At 35.4% G+C, this 25,553-nt stretch overlaps 1 protein-coding gene across 14 annotated transcripts in view; it reads left to right on the top strand.

Annotated features, from left to right (window-relative positions):
* Positions 1-25,553, top strand: part of ADAM22 (ADAM metallopeptidase domain 22) — a 242,542-nt gene that overhangs the window by 195,129 nt on the left and 21,860 nt on the right. For 3 of the 14 annotated variants that reach the window (XM_079932230.1, XM_079932229.1, XM_079932227.1), the window contains exons 19-26: positions 1,011-1,061; positions 1,286-1,349; positions 2,955-3,060; positions 5,333-5,452; positions 9,354-9,522; positions 12,507-12,621; positions 15,026-15,116; positions 25,138-25,245. In XM_079932230.1, coding sequence (XP_079788356.1) covers positions 1,011-1,061; positions 1,286-1,349; positions 2,955-3,060; positions 5,333-5,452; positions 9,354-9,522; positions 12,507-12,621; positions 15,026-15,116; positions 25,138-25,245 — 824 coding nt within the window. Of the gene's footprint in view, positions 1-1,010; positions 1,062-1,285; positions 1,350-2,954; positions 3,061-5,332; positions 5,453-9,353; positions 9,523-12,506; positions 12,622-15,025; positions 15,117-18,630; positions 18,649-25,137; positions 25,333-25,553 lie in introns of all 14 variants that reach the window. The other 11 variants (XM_079932228.1, XM_079932226.1, XM_079932225.1 and 8 more) reach the window with 4 other exon arrangements.

Here is a 25,553-nt window from a genome sequence, read left to right as displayed (position 1 = left end):
AAACAGAATATAAAACATTATCTATAACTTGATTACACTTATGTTTAAAAATATCATATTTGGGGCTTCCCTGGTGGCGCAGTGGTTGAGAGTCCGCCTGCAGATGCAGGGGACACAGGTTTGTGCCCCGGTCCGGGAAGATCCCACATGCCGCGGAGCGGCTGGGCCCGTGAGCCATGGTCGCTGAGCCTGCGCGTCCAGAGCCTGTGCTCCGCAACGGGAGAGGCCACAGCAGTGAGAGGCCCGCATACCGCAAAAAAAAAAAAAAAAAAAAAATCACATTTTGTAGAAAATGGTAGAGGAAAAAAATGTACCAAAATATAAAAAATAGTTGTCTTTGGGTGGTAGGAAAATGAGAGACTTTAATTTTTCCTACTTTTTCACATTTTCTAACTTTTCTCAAATGAGTATGTAATTACTATAATGCTAGAAAAGAGGTATAATAAATTTAAAAATTACACTCTGTTTCTATCCACATAAGAATGCTTTGCAGTCTTTTCTGCAATTGCTACAAGGAAAGAAAAGGGGGTGGGTGGGCTCTAAAGCATGTCTTTTTCTAACATGTCCAGGGTAGACCTTTGCTTGAGAGTCATTTTAAGGGTAAGGGCGATGTTACTTCTCATGGTGAAAAAGAGGAAACCATACCTATGGCTCCATCTGTTGTCATCTTCCTTGCTTTTGTCTTGTGCTCTTGTTTTTCTTGCTCTGAGGAATAGTGTGTCTGTGTAAGTTAGCTGAGTCATTGCTGTCAGTTCTTTTTATTTGTAAATAAGGAGTTACAAATCAACTACTTTTGCCTCTGGTAGATCCATATTTTTAGGGGAAAGTGCACCAATTGTTACATTTCCTTTTGATTTCTCTTGATATTGTTTGTTTTTATTTTCAGATGGTTTGGGAGACTATCCTATATTATCAGACTTTATTTTTAAAATGAAAATATTTATAAAGGGATTAGCTCATCTTGATATTTTGCTGTGCATTTGGTTCATACTTCTGTTTTCTTTTCCTAGTGTGCCCCCAATATTCATAAGATGGATGGTTATTCCTGTGATGGTGTCCAGGTAAGTTACTTCATCTTTACCTAAATGTTTCACGTGTACCAGCGTGAAAGAAATACTGAAGTCTTATCAAAGTAGGAAGATCATATTAAATGTTTTGTAATCAACTCTGAAGATAAAAGGCCTTTATAATACTCATCTACTAGTTTTCCTAGTCATATTTACTTTTTCAGTTATCTGACAGAAGGGAACGTCGTGTCGCTAATGGGTACGCTTTTCCATTTTAGGGAATTTGCTTTGGAGGAAGATGTAAAACCAGGGATAGACAATGCAAATACATCTGGGGGCAAAGTGAGTAAATAGTATGGCTTGATCCTTTTCAAAGTATGGTATCTGGCCCAAAGACATGTGAGCTGGAAATAATTTTTCAACTACTTTATGACTAGGGGATTTTCAAAGCCACTGCAGGTCTTAGCAGGGGCACTTTTGTGGAAATTAGAGAAAAGCACCTTCTTTGAGAAGATACAGCTCCATACCTCTTGGCTAGCTGGCAGTGTCTTTGGACAGAAAGTGTCTTTGCTGCCAGGCAGGTAAAGTCCACTCTAGTGCACGCAGCTTGGAGAATAGAGCAAACCTGGGTTTTAGCTCCTCTTATGCTGCCTTTAGCATCCTTAGGCAAAACCCATCAACCACATGGAATGGACATGGACCCTTGGATAAGAACTGTAGCATTTTAGCTAGAACTGCTTTTTCTTCCTTAACTCTCTTTCTTAAACTCCAGCTGGTTTTCCTAGTTATAGGTGAATTTCTGCTGAGGTATTTCTGCCATATCATAAAGATATTTTAATGTTATTTCTTTCAAAATTCATCAGATTTTCAGAGGGAAACATATAACATTTATATCTAAAATATATTTAACTTGAATGTATATTTAAATGTGATATATTTTCCAGAAGTATTACTGGCCCTTTTGAAAGCAGTTTTTGTTTTAAACTCTTCCAAGAGATGATTTGTATTAGAAAGCAAGCTATAAATATAATGATAATCCTTAATTGTCACAAACAGTGGCTATAATCTTTTTGGGAGGGGAAGTGTATGCTCTCTTTGGAACAACTAGAGAAACATGGGGATGGGAGAAAAATTTAGTTATGTAGGTTTATGCTCTGGACAAAGAAATATGGTTTGTGCTTCTTCCCCTTAAGAAAAATTAGTGGCTGACAGCAAGAAGTAGGAAAAGAAACTACCAATATAATTAGTTTAAAATATATCTGTATATACATACCGACAATCATCTTTGAGTAATTTGCAAAAGTCGTTTTGATCTAACTCTTGGATGGCTCCATCTATCAACCTTGGCTTTAGCAAAAATAATCCTGACAAAGATGCTGACATGACTTAAAAATGTGATTTGACTTTCAGAGATTTAACCGGAATTCAAGTTTGTTTAAAAGTAGAGTAACATTTTTCGATAGCTGTTAAGAATTAATAAACAAGGTGGAAATACTGCTGTATCTTGAATCTTTAATTATAGTACATCACTCGTTTAATAAAATTGTCTTTATGATTCATAAAACTTGCTGAGTGAGAAATTCGTGCTTTATATTTGGCACTGAGATTAAAGCATTGAGTATTTATTCAATGAAATATTTGGTAGCATCTTCCCCTAATGACTGGCCAAATTCTGAAGAGTGTTGTTCTTAGAACCTATAGCCTGAGTCCTGTCAAAGATCTAAATAGATTTGTTTTCCAAGTTTCAAAGGAGCAGTTGTGAAAAATGTACCTGAGTGATGGATGCTTTTGATATAGGGAACTCTTGTGAACCATAGCTACAATTTTTGGAATTGATAACATTGTAGTGAAGGAGAGTCCGTCGTGCGTGTTTTCCCCTTACTGCAGACATGCTGAACAACTCATGTGGTGTATCTCTCACTGATAGAAAACTCTATTCTGCTTCAGAGGTGACAGCATCAGACAAATACTGCTATGAGAAACTGAATATTGAAGGCACCGAGAAGGGTAACTGTGGGAAAGACAAAGACACATGGATACAGTGCAACAAACGGTGAGATGGAGAAATTAGCTAGAGTTTATACCTCAGTTGCAGGCACTACTTTTTGAACGACCAGGACTTTCCTGTTTTCTGCATCCTGTAAAGCATTCTCTTCACCTCATCTCTTCCCACAGTTCCAGCATCACCTTTGCAGAAAGCTCCCAAATCTTAACACGCGTTCTGACCTCTCCCCTAAGGCTCAGGCCATGCCTATAGCTGCCTCAGGACTTTCTCACCTAGAAGGCACCTGTCAGCATCTCAAAGGCAACAAAAATGAAAGCCAACAGAATATGTCCTCAGTGCTGGTAGATTGAATTAACTGGCTCTGACTTTTATAAAGGCCTATTTTTGCCAAAGGTCTTAATATCTCACTGTCCTTCTGTTCAGAAGCCTCAGGGTGATCCCTGATGCCACCTGCCCTCTGGCTCCTTGTCCAAATGCCAAATCATGTTCATTATTCTCTTTTACTCCTCTACCCTTTGTCTTTAATGCATCCCTTCATTTCTACTTCTATTGTATTAGCCCAACTAAGACCTATATCAACTCTACAACTATTACAACAGCCTGTTACTAGTTTTCAATGCCAGCAGTCTCTAGCATGCTCCCATCAGAATAATCTTTTCCTGAATCTTTTTGACCATGTCAAAAATTCTTTGTTCAAATTTCACTGGTTCCACGTACCTAATTAATAGTAAGAATAATACCCAACATCTATTGAATGTGCACTATGCGTTAAGCACTGTATTACACTTTACATAAGCTATATCATCTAATCTTTATGGCAGTTTGCCCTGTTTTATGGAGGAGAAAACTGAGACACAGTTAATTAATTTGACCAAGGTCATGTAACTAGGATATAACAGAAGCAGAATTAGAATTCCAGCAGTCTGATTTTAGAGCTCCCTCTTAACCACTTTGCTGAATGTCGTACTGTCTTGCTTAACAAACAAAATCGAACCTTAGCTTGGCTCTCTACCTCTTCCTCAATTTGGCCCCAACCTACATATTTTGTTTTTTCTGCTCTTCCAAAGTCTAGCAAACCTGGCTATTTCTAATACATTTTATTGTCCTACCTCCACGCCTGTGCGTGTGCTATTCATTCCTTAGGAAGCACCCTCTATACTCACTCCTTTACCAGCCAAAAATTTAGCCATCCTCAAAGCCTCACTTGGACAATGCTCTCTCTGTAAATTATTTCTGGATTTACTCTGGAAATAAATCCTCTCCCTATTCTCCACTGAACTCCCACAGCCCTTTGTACTATTTTTATGGCCCTTTTTGCCAACTCTATGTTTTATAATTGTTTAATGTATATGATTCTCTTCTCATGCAGAGTATAATTTCCTTGGGGATAAAAATCATGTCTAATTTTTTTATATATCCTAAAGTATTTAGTAAACTCCAACAAAAAAATGTTCAGTGCATATCTCTTCTATGTTAAGAAAGCATTTTCATTTATGATAGATATAATAAAATGATGATATAACTTAAAAAAAATATTTTTCAAGAATGAAATAATACATATTTTTCTGTGTTGGTGATAGATACAAGTCTTAATTTTTCTCTTTTTCTATCTGATAAAGCCTAATATTTCCATATATAGTCTTGCTGGCCTGCTAATCAGTCTTTGTAAGATATTTATTAGAACATGTGTTTATCATTATTCTATTAACAATTAAAATGTGTTAAATATAGAGAATAAGTAAGATAGTATTTAGCACAAATGAAAATATTTTACAAGTTAAACTAGAATTGTATGTGATAGCTGGGGGAGTAGTGACATATATTGAAAAAGGGATCATGAGCCTATGTTGTTGAGAATCTACAAAGTATATGAAATGTGTAATCTCTTCTTTAATTCTGGTGCCACAGGTTGAAGAAAGCACTGTATTCCAAAAGAATACTCATCCAAAGATCATTCATTCACTTATCAAATATTTTTATAAATGTTTTAGTATATCCAGTGATGTGTTATGGGGAAAGAGATTTGGATATTAAAAAAGTCTATTTCATGGGTAATTTCCTTTAGATAAATACTAAATGGACAATAAAGGAAAGGCTAGAACACAGTTGGGATTTTGGTGTACCAACAAGAGTTTCAGAGAAGACACTTTTTAAAGCAGGGGTAAACTAATTTGATCTCATTTTATTTTGCTTATAATTGGAGGAAATAGTATTGTTGATAAAAAACAAATGCTAAAATTAGATAAGGTTATTGTTCTAACTTTACGTTATGTCTTTGGAGAAAGAAGTAAAGTAAATACTTCATACTTTTTTGACACAGGGATGTGCTTTGTGGTTACCTTTTGTGTACGAACATTGGTAATATCCCGAGGCTTGGAGAACTCGATGGTGAAATCACATCTACTTTAGTTGTACAGCAGGCAAGAACATTAAACTGCAGGTAATGGTCTAACCATTCTATGAGAATATTAGTCATCTTATTTCCCAGGAATATAGCTTAGGATTACTTCTGTTTTCAGTCCATGTGTATGTTAGTAAGATGAAATGGACTCTAGTCTATAGAGGTGATTAAGGAAATCCTGACAGAAAAGATATGAAAAGAAGAGAATTAGTTGACTGCGGAATGTTATATGGTGGCTAGAGTTATGTTTAATTGGTCAGTAAAATCTTTCAGGGTTTAGTTTGCATTTCATTCTTACTAAGAGAAATGAAAGAGGATTTCTGGGTAAAATCAGTAGATTAAATATATGCATCTTCTTTTGCTCCCTTCTGAAATCCCACTAAAATGACACCAAATGGATCTTTTTTAGAATTCATTTATCCACAGGGAAGCAGAGAAAGGGAGGGGAAACAACAGCAACAAAATTTTGGAACGTGGAGAGCAAATAGATGTGTGGTAGATGATTATCAAAACTAAGAAAGACAAATATATGATATCGCTTATATGTGGAATCTAAAAAAAGGGTACAAATGAACTTATTTGCAAAACAGAAGTAGAGTCACAGATGTAGAAAATAAACTTATGGTTAGCAGGGGGTAAGAGGGAGAGGAGGGATAAATTGGGAGACTGGAGTTGACATATACATGCTACTATATATAAAAAATAGAGGGCTTCCCTGGTGGCGCAGTGGTTGGGAGTCCGCCTGCCAGTGCAGGGGACACGGGTTTGTGCCCCGGTCCGGGAGGATCCCACATGCCGCGGAGCAGCTGGACCTGTGAGCCATGGCCGCTGAGCCTGTGTGTCTGGAGCCTGTGCTCCACAACAGGAGAGGCTGCAACAGTGAGAGGCCTGCGTACTGCCAAAAAAAAAAAAAAAAAAAAAATAGAGAACTAATCAGAACCTACTATATAGCACAGAGAACTCTACTCAATACTCTGTAATGGCCCATATGGGAAAAGAATCTAAAAAAGAGTGGATATATGTATAACTGATTCACTTTGCTGTACACTAACACAACATTGTAAATCAACTGTACACCAATTAAAAATAAAATAAAATAGATAAACAACAAACAAACAAAGAAAAACTAAGAAAGCTGAAGTCCTAAGTCAGTAATGGGGAAAACCAAGAGATAAGCCAATACATACTGTCAGTCCCGAAAAGCTCAAAAATGGGCAGTGTCATCTACTTCTGGAAGAGGGAGTAAACGAGTTGGAGATTGGGAAAGGAGCTAAAATAAAGAAGATAGGTGAAGTCTGTTAGAGAAGCTGCTAGATCCACAGATTGCTTCCCTGACGCAGCTAAACTGGGGATTGCTCACCCTCCCATGAAAGATTTGAGTGTTACAGTCTGCAAAAAATAAAACAGAAGGTTTCCAAACTGAAGGACAGCAGGAAATATCAATATCAGATTTGTATAGAAGTGGTCCAGCCTCATTGGTATTCAGTCAGAAAGTCCTAGAATTTCTAATCATCTGTCTGGTTCCCCAACTCAAATATGAGCAGATTATCAGATTTGTGAAGAAAGACTCTAACATGTAAAAAGAGAGAGAGAGGGGGAGAAACCAACAACAGAAAATACAGCAAGCAGCTATCAACATTTATCAGAGATAAGACATTTCTATCATGAAACAAGAATAGAGTGCTATTTTTAAAAATGAGGAACATTAAGAAAAGAAAAGAAAGGCTGTTGGAAATTAAAAACACGATGGCAGAAATTAAATTCAATAGTTGAAATTATCTCCCAGAAAATAGGGCAAAGAGGCAAAGAAAGGGAACATAGAGCAAAGCTCTCCATTTTGGAATGGAAATAATAAAGAACAGAGAAAACAGCAGGGAGGAAATTAGCAATGAGTACCTCCAAGAGAATTATCTAGAACTGCTGGACTTGAATTTCCATATTGCCAGGCTCACCAAGTGCAAGGTGCAATGAGCGAAATTAGAGACACATCAAAACTTATCGTTAGGAAATTTCAGAACCTTAGGACAAAGAAAAGGATCCCAACTGTTTCCAGAGAGGAAAGAAAGAAAGGATCAGGCATTAGAATGGTTTAGGGTCTATCAACAAGAGCCCTGGGATCCAGAAGACAATGGAGAAAATGATTTCCAAACTAGAATTCTGTACCCAGGCAAAATATGAATCAAGTGTGAGGGTAGAAAATAAAGTCACATTTAAATATGCAAGTTTCCCCCGAGTTTACTCCCCTATGTCCTTTCTCAGGAAGCTATTAGAAACTGTGCTGCACAAAATGAAGAAGTAAACTAAGAAAGAAACAGGGAATTTAGGAAACAAGATACTCACCATGGAGAGAGATATGGCAATCCTCCAATGAATCGTGAGGGGAAATCCAAGATGTCCAGCTCTGAGCCATTTACAGGAGCAGAGCCAACCAAATCAGATAGGAGCAGAGGAAACTTCAGGTGGAAATTGCAGGAGAGATTATTTCAGGAAGGTGAACTGATGTTCAGACACATCTTAAGTGGAGATTTTGACAGCAGAATTGGACTAATTTTGAGGTAGTGATACTTCCACAAACAAATAAGAGACTTGCTAATCTGAGGGAAAACAGAAAGTTGTACAAGGAAAAGAAAGGGGTTTAATTATGGCGTACTATATCACTCAACTAAATAACATTTACATAATCATAATAATGCACAATTTGTTATTGATTTAACTATCGATCAACAAAATATGTGATGGAAGGTAGGGGAGAGAAGAATTCTCAAATTCCATAGAGGGAAGTCAATTGATAATACTTAAAATGGAAAAATTAAAAATAGTGATACAAACTCATTATTTAAAGATATGTACATAAAAAACAAATGAGTCAATTAAGAGTAGAAACTGGTTTCCTTCAGGGAGGGAAATACGGAGCAGTAGGGGGCAGTGGATCACTTTATTGCATTTTAAAAACCAATTTGTCTCCATGTGCATGCATAATTTTGCTAAAAATAAAAAGAATGGAGATTTTTATAGTAGCACTGACATGGTACCATATGCATAAATTGATGATGAATATACATTTTCATTTCCCATCCTGTTTATTTATTTATTTTTATCCTGTTTATTTTTTTTTCCTGTATATGTGGGCTTGCTATTTTATTTTATTTTATTTATTTTTTTTTTAACATCTTTATTGGGGTATAATTGCTTTACAATGGTGTGTTAGTTTCTGCTTTATAACAAAGTGAATCAGTCATACATAAACATATGTTCCCATATGTCTTCCCTGTTGCTGGGCTTGCTATTTTAAATAGCTGTTGCAGTAGTATAGTCTTCTCAAATATACAGTTGATCCTTGAACAACACTGGTTTGAACTATGAGGGTCCACTTTTACGTGGATTTTTTTCAATAAATATGTGCTACAGCACTACACAACTCCCCATTGGTTGAATCTGTGGACGTGGAACTTGGATTTCCGACTGCGGGGTGGGGGGTGGCACTCCGAAACCCCACCTGTTCAAAGGTCAGCTGTAATTTGTTAATAGAACAATCTTTTTTGGGAAATGTAAACCCAAACCAAAAATTCTCATCCTTGTTTGAAATATATTTGACATCTTGAAACCTACTTATTTATCAAGTCAAATGCTAGTAATAATGGCTTACTTGACTTGTACGTGATAGCCAAGGCAAAATGATAAAACCATTTCAATTCAGGCCCTTGTTATAATAATTATGTTTAAATCTTAAGATATATCAATATCTCTGAAAGGAATTAGATCAAAAGATTCAATTTCTGTCTCCATTTAAAGGTTGAAAATGTTTATGCTACTGTTTTTTATTAGTAATAAAGAGAAAATAGAGAAAGTGATATTGCCTACTTTTAAGTTTTTAAGCATGTTCTCAAGATGAATGAATTCACGGAATCCCATTTTCTTTTTGCTCTCCATTTATTTTTAGTGGTGGGCATGTTAAGCTTGACGAAGATGTAGACCTTGGCTATGTGGAAGATGGGACACCTTGTGGTCCCCAAATGATGTGCTTAGAACACAGGTGTCTTCCTGTGGCTTCCTTCAACTTTAGTACTTGTTTAAGCACTAAAGAAGGCACTGTTTGTTCAGGAAATGGAGTAAGTATTCAGTACCTCACCATGGGGAACTATTCAGTCCTTTTATATCACAGAAACAGACAAGACCCTAAACTGCTTATTTCTGTAATGATCGAAAACATGCTTGTCCATGTTTCTCTAGCTGGTATGTGAACCGTCATGTGGTCATAGTCATTTGAATATGTCTGCCGTGTAATCTGTGAAAGCCTGGGGATATGAAAAACTTTAATGTTCCTGACCAAATTCTTCCATCTTCCTCTCCTATTAGGTTAAATTGATCTTTAATATAATGCTAGTTTTCTACAAGTGACTTAGGAGACAAATTTTAACAAACTATAATGGGATAAAAAAGGGAGTGCAAAGCAGGGGCAATGGCCACAATATTTAACAACTGGTATGATCCAGGCACTGACTGGTTAGAACAGACCATAAGTAACTGCCTTGGCCACAACAGTAGGTACCTGCTGAGGATAACTTCTAGAAATAGAAGCAGAATAATTAAGGATATGTTTCTCAGAAATATATGGAAAGAATGGTGGTATTTAAAAGACCAAATTCTATATGTTAAGTCATATATCTGATAATGTAGGTCCTATATAAGGAAATTTATAGGTTAAATAAACATGCTCTATTAGTGATTCCAGTTTTGACATTTTCAGTTAGGAATTCGTACACTAACGAAAACTTCCTCTTCTTTTTCTTTTGGCATGTGCTATGATTTTCTTTTTATTCTCCTTCTGGATTCTTTGCTTAAACTGGTTATACTATCCAGTTGAGGTAAAGGACCCCTGTCCTGGAATTGTAAGCCTTCAATCCTGGTCATTCCATGTATATCCCTAAGGGATATGCCAAGAATTTCCTTAGGGAGGTATTAGTAATTGTTACTTTTTGCCAAAGGATAGGGATTCTGATGGCACAGGAGAATAGAGAAGACATGTAGTAAGTTGTTCTGCTCCTATAAAGAGATCTGCTAAGTCTTCTTTCCTTAATAAAGAAGAGAATGCTAGGGAGAGATGCTTTTTGGGGGGATGGGAGAAAAGAATAATGGAATTCTTTCTTGATCATTATGCTAATGAATAACTGTATCTTATTCATCTAGAAGTCCTGAGTGTGAAACACAGTTGTGTCAATTAACTATTTGTTTAAGGAATGAGTAAATGAGTGATAGACACAAATAAATCAGGTGGCAAATAGCATCCAATAATTTTTAATAATTATGCATAATTATTATAAAAGTTATATTCTATGTATTTTTAATATAACTCTGTATATGTGACAGAAATTAAAATGAGAAATACAGTAGATATTCTCTATATAGTATACATCAGGTAGGTTAAGAGTATGGGCTTGGAATCAGTCTGAGTTTAAATCCCAGCTCTACTCCTTACTAACTGGGTGAGATTGGGCAAACTACTTAGCCTCTCTGTGACTCACTTTCTTCCTCTGTAAAATGGGAATAATAATATTGCCTAGTTTACAGGATTGTTGTGAAGCATCAATGAATTAACACCTGTAACTTATATGTAATACTTAAAACGATCCTTGTGACATAGTGAGTGTCCAATAACATTAGCTATGACTGGGTTTATTATGATCATTGTACATCGGTGTCACTGTTCTTGTCACTATGTCACTGGTGCTGTTGTATGATATGGAAACATACTTGGAGAAACCAGTTGGCCTCGTTATGGTCTGTTGAAAAGATAGTGGTGAAGTGGGGTCTCAAACCCAGGCCTTTTTTTTTCTTCCTGCATGTTTGTTAATCTGCAGAAATTTGCTAATCTGAATTAATTTGAAATCTGCACTTTGTTAATCATATTTTATAGTTACATTTAGATCTGCATGTATGTTGTCTTCTGGCAAATTCAAGCAGACAAAAGACAAACCTATCCAGTCAAAATCTGTCTCCTGAAGCGCTTCTCTGATCTTAACCCTAACTGAATTCTCTCCTACTTCCCACTCCTTTCAAAGTTGCTTTGAATCACAGGATCTTAGGTATAGATTCTGTTTCCTGGCTATATAAATGAAGACATTATTGTCTGATAATTTTTAAAAATTTGGTGCCATTTTATGTGAATTTTTTTCCTAGATTCTGTTTGAGGGAATTCTCAGTTTCCATGACCCTGAGGTAGCTAATCTCTAGAGCTTGGGCTGAGGTGCCCAGGTTACGGTTTTGTGAAGCTTTCTTCTCAGACCACTGCAAAGCCTCAGGCCTCCCCTCTTCTTTGTCAGATTTCTCTTTATCTCATCTGCTTCCTAAAAGATGAATAAAATTTTGGTATAAAGATCCTTTCTTTAGAAGAAAGAAAACTTTAGGGACTTCCCTGGTGGTGCAGTGGTTAAGAATACGCCTGCTGGTGCAGGGGACGCAGGTTCAAACCCTGGTCTGGGAAAATCCCACATGCCGTGGAGCAACTAGGTCCATGCTCCACAACTGCTGAGCCCACACGCCGCAACTACTGAAGCCCATGCGCCTAGAGCCGGTGCTCCGCAACAAGAGAAGCCACCTCAATGAGACGCCTGCACACCGCAACAAGGAGCAGCCCCCGCTTGCCGCAACTAGAGAGAAGCCCGCACGCAGCAACAAAGAAAGACCCAACGCAGCCAAAAATAAATAAATTTATTTTAAAAGAAGAAGAAGAAGAAGAAAGAAAACTTTGTATTGGATAATTGGCAAATGATTATAATTCTGCTTAGTTTTTTAAATCTCCCTCATAAAATTTGAGTTAATGAAATTCAAACCAATCACTTCATTGATTTTTGTTTTAGATGTATAAATTCATTCCTCTGTTAAAATTCACTGTTCCCTCTGGGTCAACTGTTGATCTCTAGAAAATATTTTTTTAAGTACTTGAGTAAGATATAAAGTAGTAGTAGGAAGAAAGTACCAATAAATTTTCAGGACCATCAAATTCTAGGCATATAATAATTAGAAATTAATGTTTATTTTTCATGCCTCTGCACCAGAGACTTGGCATTGACTCTAGATTGATTTTGGATTTCAGGTTTGCAGTAATGAGCTGAAGTGTGTGTGTAACAGACACTGGGTAGGTGAGGACTGCAGCACTTACTTCCCTTACAATGATGATGCAAAGGCTGGCATTACTCTGTCTGGCAATGGTAGGTACTTAATTTGGTCCCATTATGTTGTCGTTATGCACAAGGAAGGAGAAAACTGCCCTTCTGAAAGTTTCATTTCGATTATTCTTATATAACTCAAATATAAGTTAAATCCACATAATAATGAATTACGATATACACTTGGGGCCCATATTATGAAACTGATTGTTTCCATTAACTTGTAATGATATGAAATATTGAGTATAACTTAGTCACCTGATTTAGCTGGATCTTGTCCTATATCAGACGGAGATTTTCCAAGTATTGTACTCATTTGGTGCTGACAACAAACCCTACCATTTCTTTTCAATGAAGAAAGAAGTCAAAATTCTTAAGTGTCTGATTTTATATTTTATATATTTTATATGTTTATATATTGGGACTGAATAAATGAGGAAAAATTGGAATTGATTTTAAAATATTTTGTTGACTTTAATATTCTTTCTTAAAGAACCTCATCTATATTCAACTCCAGTTCTGTAGCCTGAACTGTAGGTAATTCTAGAAGTAGTAACCTTGGCCAAGGTGCCTGGAAGGGGTTCGACATGTGTAACAAACAGTGGGTGCAGTTCTAAAAGCTAGAGTGGCCCAAATGGAGAAGTAGAAATTAAATGCAGATAGATACCTTGGAGATGAATGTCCCCTTTTAAACTATTTTTATCATTTCGTTATTGAGTATTCTTCTGCATAAAATAATGCTGAAATCCTGACGTCCATTCACCTCCAAAGAATGAGAAAATGATTATTTTCATTCTAATCATCCATACAGGTTACACATCTTAGCCAATGTGACTTTAATAATGAAACTCACAGAATGATTAGGGTTTTGGCATCCTCAGTCTTAGCAATAGTAGTGTGGTTCCAGCAGTTAAAACAGAGATGAAGCTATTCACGTCCGTGGATTTAAGTAACTCGTCAAAAGTCATACCATTGCTTAGAAGTAATCAGGAATAGCATTCAGGTTTATTGATCCCTGTTAAATCCCTGGAAGGAAAGGAAGGGTACACAGATAGTCTAGGTCTTAGAGTAGGAAAATCCCAATGTCCCGGGGTGCATCTGTACCCACCCATCCCACAGAAGACCTGGGCAGAGTGGAGTTGGCCAGTCTCCTAGATGCCTGAGCCATGCTATCCCCCGTGACTACTGAGGGCTCCCAGATAGAGAGGCTGCCATTTCTGTCATGGGGAATTGGAATCTGCTCCAGTCACCCATGATTACTGACCTTTGATGTCCAGAAGGACTCCTCAGGAGTGCAGCAGACAATGAGATGTATGAGCTGCTCTGGGTGAGAGCCCTGAAATTTAACATGGGGTATAAGTCATTATCAGCAAAACCGGTCTCCTGGTATCAGAGCCAGGCCTTTTCTGCTCTTGGGCTCTCACTTGCACTTATTGTCCAGGCCTTTGACTCACTGGGCCGCTCTCACTGCTGTGATCCCTTAAAGATTGCAGCGCAGCCTGCCTGACAGTGGATGCTGCCAGACACAACAGTGCCATTGCCCAGTCCTGAGCTCCAGCCCTGCCCTGGCTTCCTGTTAGTCTGGTGTAGCCTCGCTCTCACACCTCACCAGCACCAACCTCCAGCTCACCAGACTCTATCTTACCTTTGGTTTTTCCTTCTCTAGGATGCCACAGCCATTACTGTCAAGACTGGGAACTACAGTCTTCTATCATCTACACCCCCTGAGCCCTGATTCTGTTCATCTGTAGGCATGTTTTCCCCCTTTAGAAGCTTATATTTACATAGACAAAATATCACACAAAATAAGGACCTTACACTGGTTGTCAAAATGGAGTGATAGGAACAACAGCATTTCTAGAATTTCTGAGAAAGAGGTCAGGGTCAAAAAGAACATGGATTTCTAAATATTCCTCCCGAGAGGATGCTACGCTATATGGTGATACAGTAGTATCACCCCTCCTTTCTTCCCCTTAACTTTACTCTTCTTTCTTTTAGTTCAATGACCTTATTATATTTTCCAGAAAAATACATGGAAAATAAAACTGTGCAAAATGCACTTGGACAAGAATTAACAGGGAACATACAGAAATAACTATTTATTTTAAAAAAACAATGGATATGGATTGCTAAGTTATGGTCGATTTTTCTTCCCTTGAAAAATACCTACTTTTAATTTCAAGGTATATACGAATATCAGAGCATTGTCATACACCTGAAAGTAATATAATGTTATGTGTCAATTATATCTGAATAAATAAATAAAATTTGAAAAAAAAGGTTCTCTAAAATTAAAACTGTACAAAGAAAAAAATACCCACTTTTTAAAACAAATAATGTTATTAGTGTGATGATTACAGATCTGGAGAATAAAGTTCCTGAAAGAATTTTATATCAAAATTTCAATTATATACACTGATCTTCATTGTTTCTTTTTTCCCCCCAGGTGTTGCTGGTACCAATATTATAATAGGCATAATTGCTGGCACCATTTTAGTGCTGGCCCTCATATTAGGAATAACTGCATGGGGCTATAAGTAAGTGAAATGGCTCAGTATGTTACTGTCAAACTATACTTTAAAGTATTTATCTAAACGAATTAAACATCTAGAAAGTTTTGTATCATTGGATAAATATACCTGCAGTGACAATAAGTCTGGCTTAATATTCAATCAATGATTATTCTTGGCATGATTAGAGGTAATAATAATTTATCATTTTTTAGATTTTGAGATAACTCCCTTCTATTCTAAAAATACTGAGTATTTCTTAAAACCATTGCATGAAGTAAAATCAATCTAAATCGTGTCTCATACAAAGGCCGTGTTGGTTTGCTCTTTAGTGATGCAGGTTCTCTTGACTTAAACCCATTCCCCCAAATCTAGGCAAGATAGTGAATTAGAGAGCATAGCGCTTTAATAACAAAGGTCATATCAACAAGAACAACAGCAGGATCTGCTCCTGAGTGCTTTCACTGTGGCCATGCATCCTGCAAAGAGCAAAACCTCTCCACAACTAGTATGAAGGAGGCATTGTTATTTGTTACATATGTGGGTGTTTTTGTGTGAAGAAAAAACTCCTCAGAGATGTAATTTATTAAAATTGAGATTCAACTGTAAGTTACAACTTTTAGAAACCTAATTCTTAAGCTTCAAAGTTCAACTTACAATTTTTTGGTTCTATTTATAAACTTGAAAAAGTTACACATTTTATAACTTTTGAATATTGGATCCCCTTAGCTAGGCATTTAGCTAAGTAAATGACTTCACACATTCCAAACTTATTTGTATACTTAATATGTTCATTTCCCTTTTCAAGTACTTCAATCTTACGATGTGAAAAATTTCCTTAGTATTCAAATAGCTTATTTATGTTTAATAAAGTAAAACTTAAATGTGACGCACCTTAAGTTTTTAAAATATTTCAAGTTAAAATCATAGTCCTGCTGATCTCTGAAATGTTGTATCAGGTCCCCAGGCTTGGGGTGTTTCTCCTTTTGGAAAGAAGTCCTGCAAATTTTGCTAGACTTTCTGCCTATTAGCCCATTTTATAGTTTTTTTTTTAATTCATAGATCAAATTTGGCTTACTAAAAGACTTGGGAATTATACTTTTTTAGACTTTAAAATTACCCAAAACCTTTCAATAAACTAGGCATTATATAATCATTTGTTGCTGTTGTTGTTATTATTATTATTCCCTGACATGGTTTTAAGCCAACTGAATTAACAGAAACTTCCTTAAAAGTGTTTGTGGCTCTTGCTTGTTGTGAGATCAAAACCCGGAAAGTTTCTTTGGCTGAAAGGAGAGGGCAATTAGTTGACTGCCAGGATAAACTTTGTATGTTATAAGTATTAAAATGCAGAAAGACATTTGTGCAAGGTTGTATTAACGAATAGCACAGACAGCAGGGTAAAGTTTAGCGTAATGTAGTTAACGTGGCATAGCACAGCGAAGGAGGGCACAGCGTAGTGGTAATGCTTTGCCCTAATTAAATGGGTACCTAGCTCTGTACCAGCTCATAGATACTCAGTACCTATATGCCTTTTTAATGTGTAGTTCGTTAGGCACATTGCATACTTACATTTGCACAGGCTGATTTCAGCATAGCGTTTGGAGTATAAAATTACATGTCTGAAAGAAAGGCTTTTCTGTATATATATTGTTTGAGCTCTTCTCACACCTCAGGTGAATTAACCCCATCTTGGAGTCACACTATTTCCTTGACTTCCCTGATACAAGACTTATGTAGTAATTGCCGTCACAACCTTGCTGTTTTGAAGTAGTTCAGTGGTTTCATTTGGTCATGTGAGAGGGAAAGCAAAATTGTTAGTTCTGTGGTGTGTGATTTTCTGCCACCTACTGATGCAAATTGATATTTCATGTTTACAATTTTGGAAAAAATTACCCTTTCAGAAATATGAAACCTAAACATCTACTCCTACTGCTAATGAAATTACCTGTGTCTGTTTGTTTTAATGATTAGAATGAAAAGTACTTATTTCTGTATATCATTTCTTAGTTTTACGATATTTAAGTGGTTTCACTTTTTTCATTTCTGAATGTATGTACTTTGCAGATTATTAAGGAAAAAGACAAATCTTGTTCATACCACAGTATTCTCTTCATAAATAATTTGAACCTGACTGATGAAAGTTTTAGTGTTACTAAATTTATTCAAATATGTGTAAAAATAGAATAAGGATGTAGAAATTTTAATACATGAATTAAATTCATGAATATGCTGTTACACATATTCTATTTCAAATTCCAAAATGAATTTAGGACCTGAGAACTCATTTTTTCATTAATCCTTCCAATTAAACTTTCTACCCCTTCTCCAAGCCTTGGGGGAATGGCAGGAATAGGAAATGAGGAATACTCATTTGGAACTGGTGGACCACTCAGGTAATCAGATTGAGAGAATAAAAAGTAAAACATGTTGAATAGAAAGATTTTGGCTTATTTTTCTCTTCTATCTTATGGTTTCAGGAATTAAAAATATTAAGTATCAAATTGGCACTTTTACTCTCATGAACTCATTATTAAATGAGATAGACAGTGCATGGAATAGATTGGCAGGTGAAAGTGCTACAAACGAAATCCATATGGAAACATTAGCCTTGATCTTGGAGGAAGGAGCCTACTGCTCAGTTGCTTGACCTTCCAACACGTCTTCAAAATATTAACACCTAATTAGGTCATGATAGAAAGTTTTAAATGGACTTTTTTGATTTAAAAGTTAAAAATCATTGGCACCTCACTACCACACTCTCTAGAACACATTTTTGTTTCAGAATGGTTTATTCTGAAACTAATGCAGTTTTATTTTAGGAGATGACCAAATAAAAAACAGAGACTTTGAACAAAGTGTTTCCAATGTAGCTTTCAGTGAAGCTTCAGTGAATAAGTAGTGATGACTTGGGAGGTCCATAACAGTTGTGAATTCTATTATTATTCTTGTGTATGATAAATTAATTACCTGTTTAGCTGTTATGATAACTAATTTATCATATACAAAATGTTCTTGTGTCCAGTTATGTTTTCCTATTTGAAATTCTTAGGAAGAGCTTAGTTTGGGGTATGTATTCCAAAAAGAATGATTGTAATTTTTATTTGTATGAAAACATAGTTAATATATATAAGTAACTTGACTAATTTCCTGATTTAAATCAATGTACATGTCTGAAAACCTGTATTTGAAATAGGGTTGACTTTAGGACATTACTAAATGTTTAATATACAATTGACATTGAGGAAACAATTACTTTTTAATAACTGAAGCTTTATGCTTTTAAACAATGGTTACTTGAAGATACTGTCACTAACCCTGTGGTGTCACTTCCTTGAAAGATGAAGTGAAATTTGTGTGTGTGTGTGAGAGAGGGAGACTGTGTTTTTATTCCCCATTTTAATTCTACAGTTAGAAATTCTAGTGGAGACCTTTCAACGAATGCTAGAGCTCTTATGTTTACTGGTCTCTCTTAATGTACTTTTGTAGGTAACTAATTCTCTCTCTCTCTCTCTCTCTTTCTCTTCTTGTCCGTAAAAAGAAACTATCGAGAACAGAGGTATGTGATGAGAATAATCTGAACATAGAACTGAAAACTGAAAGGTTTAAATCCTGTTAGCATCTTTGGAATTCATACATACAGTTGTAAATCAAGTTCACTTTGTTTTTATGCTGTAGTGGTCATAAACTAATCTTGATTTTTCATGACCTTAAAATGATAATTTTAGTAATGTTGCTGTGGAATGTATTAATTTAAAATAGATCTGTCATTATTTAGTTTTCATGGTTCTGTCATCCAACAATAGTATAATTAATAGTTCTTATTTGTGTTACTTTTATAGTAATATATATTTGGAGTTGATTTTTTTTTTTCTACCTAAAACAAAATTCCTTTATGTTAAGGTGTCACCTTTGTTTACATTGGTTGATTGGCTTTTGTTCATGTTTATAACACCCTTATTACCTAACACGTTCTGAGGGAACTTATTTTTTGTTACTGTTGTTATATTAGTAACTTTCATTCATAAATGATAAAATTTGTACGGGCACAGCGCTGTGGTCAGGAGAATGTCTTGGCATTTGAAGAGTCTGTTTTAGCGCTGCATAAGAAAATATTTTTTTGTATGGATTTGGTAATTGCACAGGTAGTGAAAAATAATTTGCATAGTTGGAATCTCTGATTGCCCAGTGCACTTTTTTTTTTTAATAAAAAAGCCCCTAAAGTCAGGCACTCCATTCATCATAACCTTAAAATCTATGTTTAACCAGCAGTGTAAAAAGAGATACAAAGCATTCATGTAGTCCTGTAAGACTTGCCTATTTTTTCTAAATCTAAATTAGCCCATATTGGGGTACATCCTTCACTTTTTACATTTAAAAAATTATGAATACTATTAGCTATTGCTATAAAAAATTAAAATATCCTGGAAATTGATAATCTAGACCATATCATATGGTACTAGTTTTGTACTCAGGATACCTATGCAGGTTCCTAACTTACTTACCTTTTCCAACTGTTCCATTAAATGCCTGAGGCACATTAGGAATAAGACATAATAAATGTGGTGACGCTTTTTTCAGGACCCAGCCACGGCTTTAATTTTTTTTCAGAAATTAGAACTTTAAACTTGTTCTATTTCTTTCTGTGTTGTAATTTAAAATCCCTGTAAGGTTTTATCTGTAAGAGATACCTACAGGGTACCCATTGAGAAACTGACTTCTACCATTAGTAGAGAAAGTAAAATTGAAAGAAAATTAATTAAATTTAAAAAACCCACAAAACACTAGACTTCTTTGTGACCCGTTTTAAACTCTTGTGTCCAAAAAGACTGGAGAAGAGCTGGAGCTATTTATGCTTTCTGTTGGGTAGAAGTTGATCAGCCATATCAGAAGTGTAAGTTTGGTGGCTTTCTTCAGTGAAAAATAAAGTCAGAATACCAAGATCAAAAACTGATGATTTAGCTCCATTTCCATAGGAATTAAGGCTATAATGTAATTTAATATTGCTGACTATATAAAAAGGAAAGCACAGTGTCACAAATAAGTAACATAAGCAAAGCTGTTATGGTGCTCTAAGATGTGTTCTCACCAGGGATATTCTCCAGAATAAAGTAATTGCCCACACTACAAAAAATGATAAATATGTAAACCTGTGCACCAATTTCCTATTCTAACTAAATATATGCATAGGTACAGTTAAGAAAAATTTTATGCTAGAAATCTCTTTTTTGTGCCTGATGTAATTTCATGCCTCCTGGTATTACTGAGTCACCATTTCATCAGTCTGGCCACTCTGTTGGAGTCTAGTGCATATTTTGAGAGTTGTCGCATTTCAGCAGATATAATTTTTTATATTTTGCTATGTTTCAGCACAACCTTTATTTGTTTACTTTTGCCCTTGTCCATAGCTAATGAATCTCAGGGTTGTATAATAATTCTTAAAATGGAGAAACAGCAAGGAAGGGACTTTAGATCAGGAAGTTGTGAGTGTATAAATATCTTCTGAAGGGTTGTCCTTTTTTAGAATATATGTTAGTGGTTATAGAGAACGTGGTAAGGCCAATAGACCAAAGCATGCATTAGGAAATTTACAATCTTGTGAAAATATCTGAAGATATTCCAATAAAGATGTGCTAGGGAGTAGAAATAAGAATTTTGAGTTTTGAGTTAAATTAAGTTTTCCTTTGAGGTTCCATGGTGGGAGGACCAATTGAAAAAGAATCAGAAATCCACTTGCTAGTATGTGGTCTTGGGAAACCATTTAAACTTTCCTCAACTCTAAAAACAGACAAAAGTTCTTTGTAATCTGTGAAGCATTCTACTAAGGAAAGTTATTAATGTGTGGTCTCTGAAGACTTTGCATTTCTCTAATCTTCAAATGAAAGAGGTAGGTAGGTATGGCTGTCCTCAAAGAGGAAAGCAGCATTCCTGACATGAGTAAGGCTTGTACTTGCTGGTATGAAAGCATTGGTGAACATATGGGTTTGCTTTGACATTGAATGCATATTAAGTGTGTAGCCACTTCTCAGATTCTTACTGATGATACAGTGGCTCAGAAATGCCAAACTGAACATAACTTTCAAATTACTGGAAACGTCAGGCAAGTAATTCTGTGAAGAAACCTGATAACCTGGTAAATTTTCCCACCAGAGAATGTGTCCTCAAGGTTTTCTTTATATTGAAGGAATGTGTGATAGGTTTAATTTCATGTCTGGCAAAAAGATGAGAAGGAAACCCATTTTTTTTTCTTTTTGTTTACCAACTGCCTAATAAAAAATAGAAGTCCGATTCGGGGAGACAGAATGCCATACATGAACGGTATCACTTTAAATTTGCCAGTGTCGTCTTGTGAAGGGTAGGACCATGGGACTGTGAAGCCATGGAGAATTCTTAGATGTCATATAGTTGGAAGGATGGCTATTGATTATTTTCTTTAAAATCTCCAGGAACGAAGACCTCCATAATTTTTTTTCAGTTGATGCTATTGTTTCTATTTTACCATAATTGCTTTAGGACTTAGCAACTGTGTACTTTGTAACAAGAATTAGAAATTTGAATTTTGGTTTTCAGGCAGGTTTGCATATAGCAATAGGATAAGAAAACATTCATTAAACTTGGATTTATAAAGCATCCACATTCCTCAATGTTCTCTTCCTTTGTCTGAAATGAATATACATCATTGAACATACATAATGTGAATTAGAATAAATAATTAGATCATGTCTTCCTGACCCATACCTTAAGCAGAAACCCCCTTCCCCAATTCTTTTCTCTCTCTCACCTGTTTTAGCCACTTTACTTTCTGCTTGTGAACCTCCCTCCTTATTTTTTCAAGCCTTTCTTAGTTTTTTTTAAATATTATTATTATTTCAGTGATACTCATGCATCTGTCAGTGTGACTTAGTACACATTACACAATATTTCTTCAAACAGAAAAGTAACAATTCCAATAGCAGACAGCCCAGACACCTACAAAGCTTTGGAGAAATGGCTCCTTCAGCATTAAGGTTAAGACTTAATTTTTTTCATTGTAATCTCATTTTGAGTATGTGTAAGGATTATTAAGTTAAATATCATGGTTCAGTGGACTCTTTAAGGAAACATTAGACTTCCCTCATAACGGGAATCCTTTCTGAGGAAAAAGAATTTTGTTAAATAAGCTTTTATTTTCTTTTGGTCATTATTTATAAAAGAAATTCATATATATGTCTAAAATATTTGCATGTGATATTGGAAATATGAGGTAATTTTTCCATTATAAAACTTAGCATTGGTCAGGCCACCTAATTCCAAAATTCTATTGAAACTAGCAAAATTTAGGAAGAAAACTATAAAGACTAGAAAAATAAATTCAGTTTTAACAAATTTAAAGCTATTACTTAGTTGGTCATTTATGATCTTTTATAATAAATGATGAAATGGTATTTTATTGATCATGGGGACCTGATACTCTCTATCTTCACTAAAGGTTAATCAAGAAGAAATAGGTTTGTAACAATATGTAATTGGATATTGAAAAAAGAATAAATTTCTGGACAGTGAAGGATGTTAAGTATTATTCTTAAAAGATCTTTAACAAAGTTCCTCATCTATTATTAACATTTTAATGCATTTATTGTGTGAAGAAAGTTACATGCATTCCTTGTGGAATTTTAAGGAGAATGCAGAGTAGTTTCTTTATTTTGGAGACTTCACAGTAGAGATAGATAGGAATCTAATCTGCCTGGGATGATAAAAGCAAGGCTATACCCCCAGAGTTCATTGAACTTAAACTTTCCTTTCAACCCTTTGACTGAAGCCCATAGTTTATGATATGTTTAGCATTTAGGATGTTTGTGCACAGTGTAAAAGATGACAATGGACTGCAGAGAAATTACATTGAAGGACTGGTAAAATGTGCTTAGGTAAAACAAACAAACAAACAAATGAACAAAAAATTTAAAAAAAACACCATCCGTTGCGAGAGGCAGTTTGTTTAATCCTGCAGTCTTAGCTAAGTGAGCCCTTGGTAAGTGCCCCAATGTCAGAACCATGTAAAGAGAGAGTAGTTTGGGGGATAGATTAATGGGCAAGATCAAGTGTAGTCAGAATTTATCTTTATTTAATTTGAATTTAGTGAGGCACATCTCATCAATTTATAAAGATTATCATTAAAGGTAATAGTGACAGAAATGACTTGTTAGCCATAAGGATTATTATTGGAAATGTAATGTTGATAGGATGTTCTTTGGCATTCTTTTATAAATATTAATATAATACAAAAGGGAATTTTCCTACCTGAGGCAACTTACAGAATTTTGATTTTATTGAGAGCATTTTTCAAAGAATTGATAGAGTATTTTACTGATAGGAGGCAAGACAGAAAATATGAGTCCAGAGATTTAAAGAGCTCTTGCATAAGCAGATATATCATTTGTCCTGTGTTATTAACACTATAAATATGGGGAAATTGCATTGTTTTTCCTATAAAATTAATGTTTCATAATACACTGGGAAAAAGAAAGATTACATTGCATTGCTTTTCCTATAAAATTAATGTTTCATAATACACTGGGAAAAAGAAAGATTACGATTATGAGCTGAAGTCACTTAAAGGGTTAAAAATATTTTGAAGGAATATGTATCAAAGAATTATAGGTAAAATCAATCTTACATACAAGTCTAATGAGAAATTTGATTTCTTTAAAGGGGAGGAGTAGATTTAATCACACAAATTAATATAGGTGCTTTGTGTCAGTTGAACAATTTTATTTGTAGAGATGTGTGAATATATAGGATTGAAAGAGTATAAGAGAGCATATTCAGTCATTCGAAAGAATGAATGACCAACCATTTTAAACATTTAAAACAATGTGGTAGTTGGCATAAGCAAGGAAACAGCCGAAACATTTTAGGGATTGAATTTAGCATCAGCAAGTAACCATGACTAGTGTGGTAACTAAGGGAAAAATAAATAGGAAGAGGCGTTAGCAAATGTGGGCCTTTGTTGAAGACCTAGTTAAGTACAGCTCTGTTTAAAATTCTCAGTCCAACACTAGTTTGTACCACCTCCAACTTTAGTGCTGAATGGAACCAAATCAAGTTTGAGGTGCAGTTGTTTGTCTGGGGGCCATGCACTGGCAAAGGATCAGATTAGCTACCAAGGTAGGAGGGTTGACCAGGCGGTCCTATCTAAAGTTTTCTACCCTGTTCCCTTAGGAGAAGTAATAAAAATCTGTTCCAATTCTTAGTTAATTCAAATTCAGAGTGAGTGGGGTCAGTAATAGTGCAGACTATGTAGATTTTCCCTTGTTGGAGATGAAGAATGGAGATCACCCACCAGCCACCTATAAATACCTTCCTCTAGTCTCAACAAGAATTCTGTTATTTTTTCAACCCTTTCTTCCTTTTGCTAAATTATCTTCCTTTACACATTCTAGTGTGCAGTTATAGAATTACATTTTTGATTGCCCTTTGAATCTCTGTCAATTATATTTCTGTTAAATGAACAGTGAGGCTCCAAATTGAACAGAAAACTCGATAAGAATTTATTTGGATTAAATTATAGAACATAGTTTAGAAATCAATCAGTTCTTTTAAGACCAAATCAAGGTTACATTATATAATATTTAGAAATTATGAATAGTTTACTCACCACAGTGAGAAAAACGATGCCTTATCTGGGCAAGGACTGTCTGTCTCAACATGTCTCCTTCAGCACCAGGTTTTTTTGTGTGTCTTTTTTTTTTTTTTTTTTTTTAAGACAAAACAGCAGTTCACATCTCTAAGTGTAATGAAGTTACAGTGAAAAACCTCATCTTTTCCTGTATTTCCCCTGAAGCAAGGATTTGTTCATCCAGACTGTAAAGACTTCAGTGATTGCATTTCTGACCTCTACAGTTAGAATGACTTTAACTTGTCACATTTATTAATAATCTTACATGTTGTTATAGACTTGATTCATGGAGCTCATTATCCCTACCTCTTTTTTCCTAAAATACTATTTGTATATGTCTGTGCTCATGTGTGTGTCTTGTTTTCTGACTCTGAAATGTTTATTATGCCTTAGACAGTTACCCCAGGGAGATTATGTAAAAGAGCCTGGAGATGGCGACTCTTTTTATAGCGACATTCCTCCTGGAGTGAGCACAAACTCAGCATCTAGTTCTAAGAAGAGGTCTGCTTTTCTGTCGCATTTTCAGATTTCTACCTGTTCCATCACACATTATTCCATTAGTCAGAACATTTCATTATTTTGCAGCAGGTTTGATTACTTCTTCCTTCTTTCTTGAATGTTAAAAAAAAATAGTATCCTTTGTTCTTTGATTACTCTACTTCAAAATGCCATATGCTCAGAACCACTGGTTTAACAAATCAGGCCAGAAATCCAAACAAAACAAATCTAACAAATAACAACCCTAAATCTATATAGAAACCCCAGGGTTTTTCAATCTTGCTCTTATACTGCCTAAGAAACGACACATA

This window comes from Stenella coeruleoalba (genome assembly GCF_951394435.1).
Source record: "Stenella coeruleoalba genome assembly, chromosome: 9".
NCBI lineage: Eukaryota > Metazoa > Chordata > Mammalia > Artiodactyla > Delphinidae > Stenella > Stenella coeruleoalba.
Note: the sequence above shows the minus strand (reverse complement) of the source record. Positions and strands in the feature narration are given on the sequence as shown.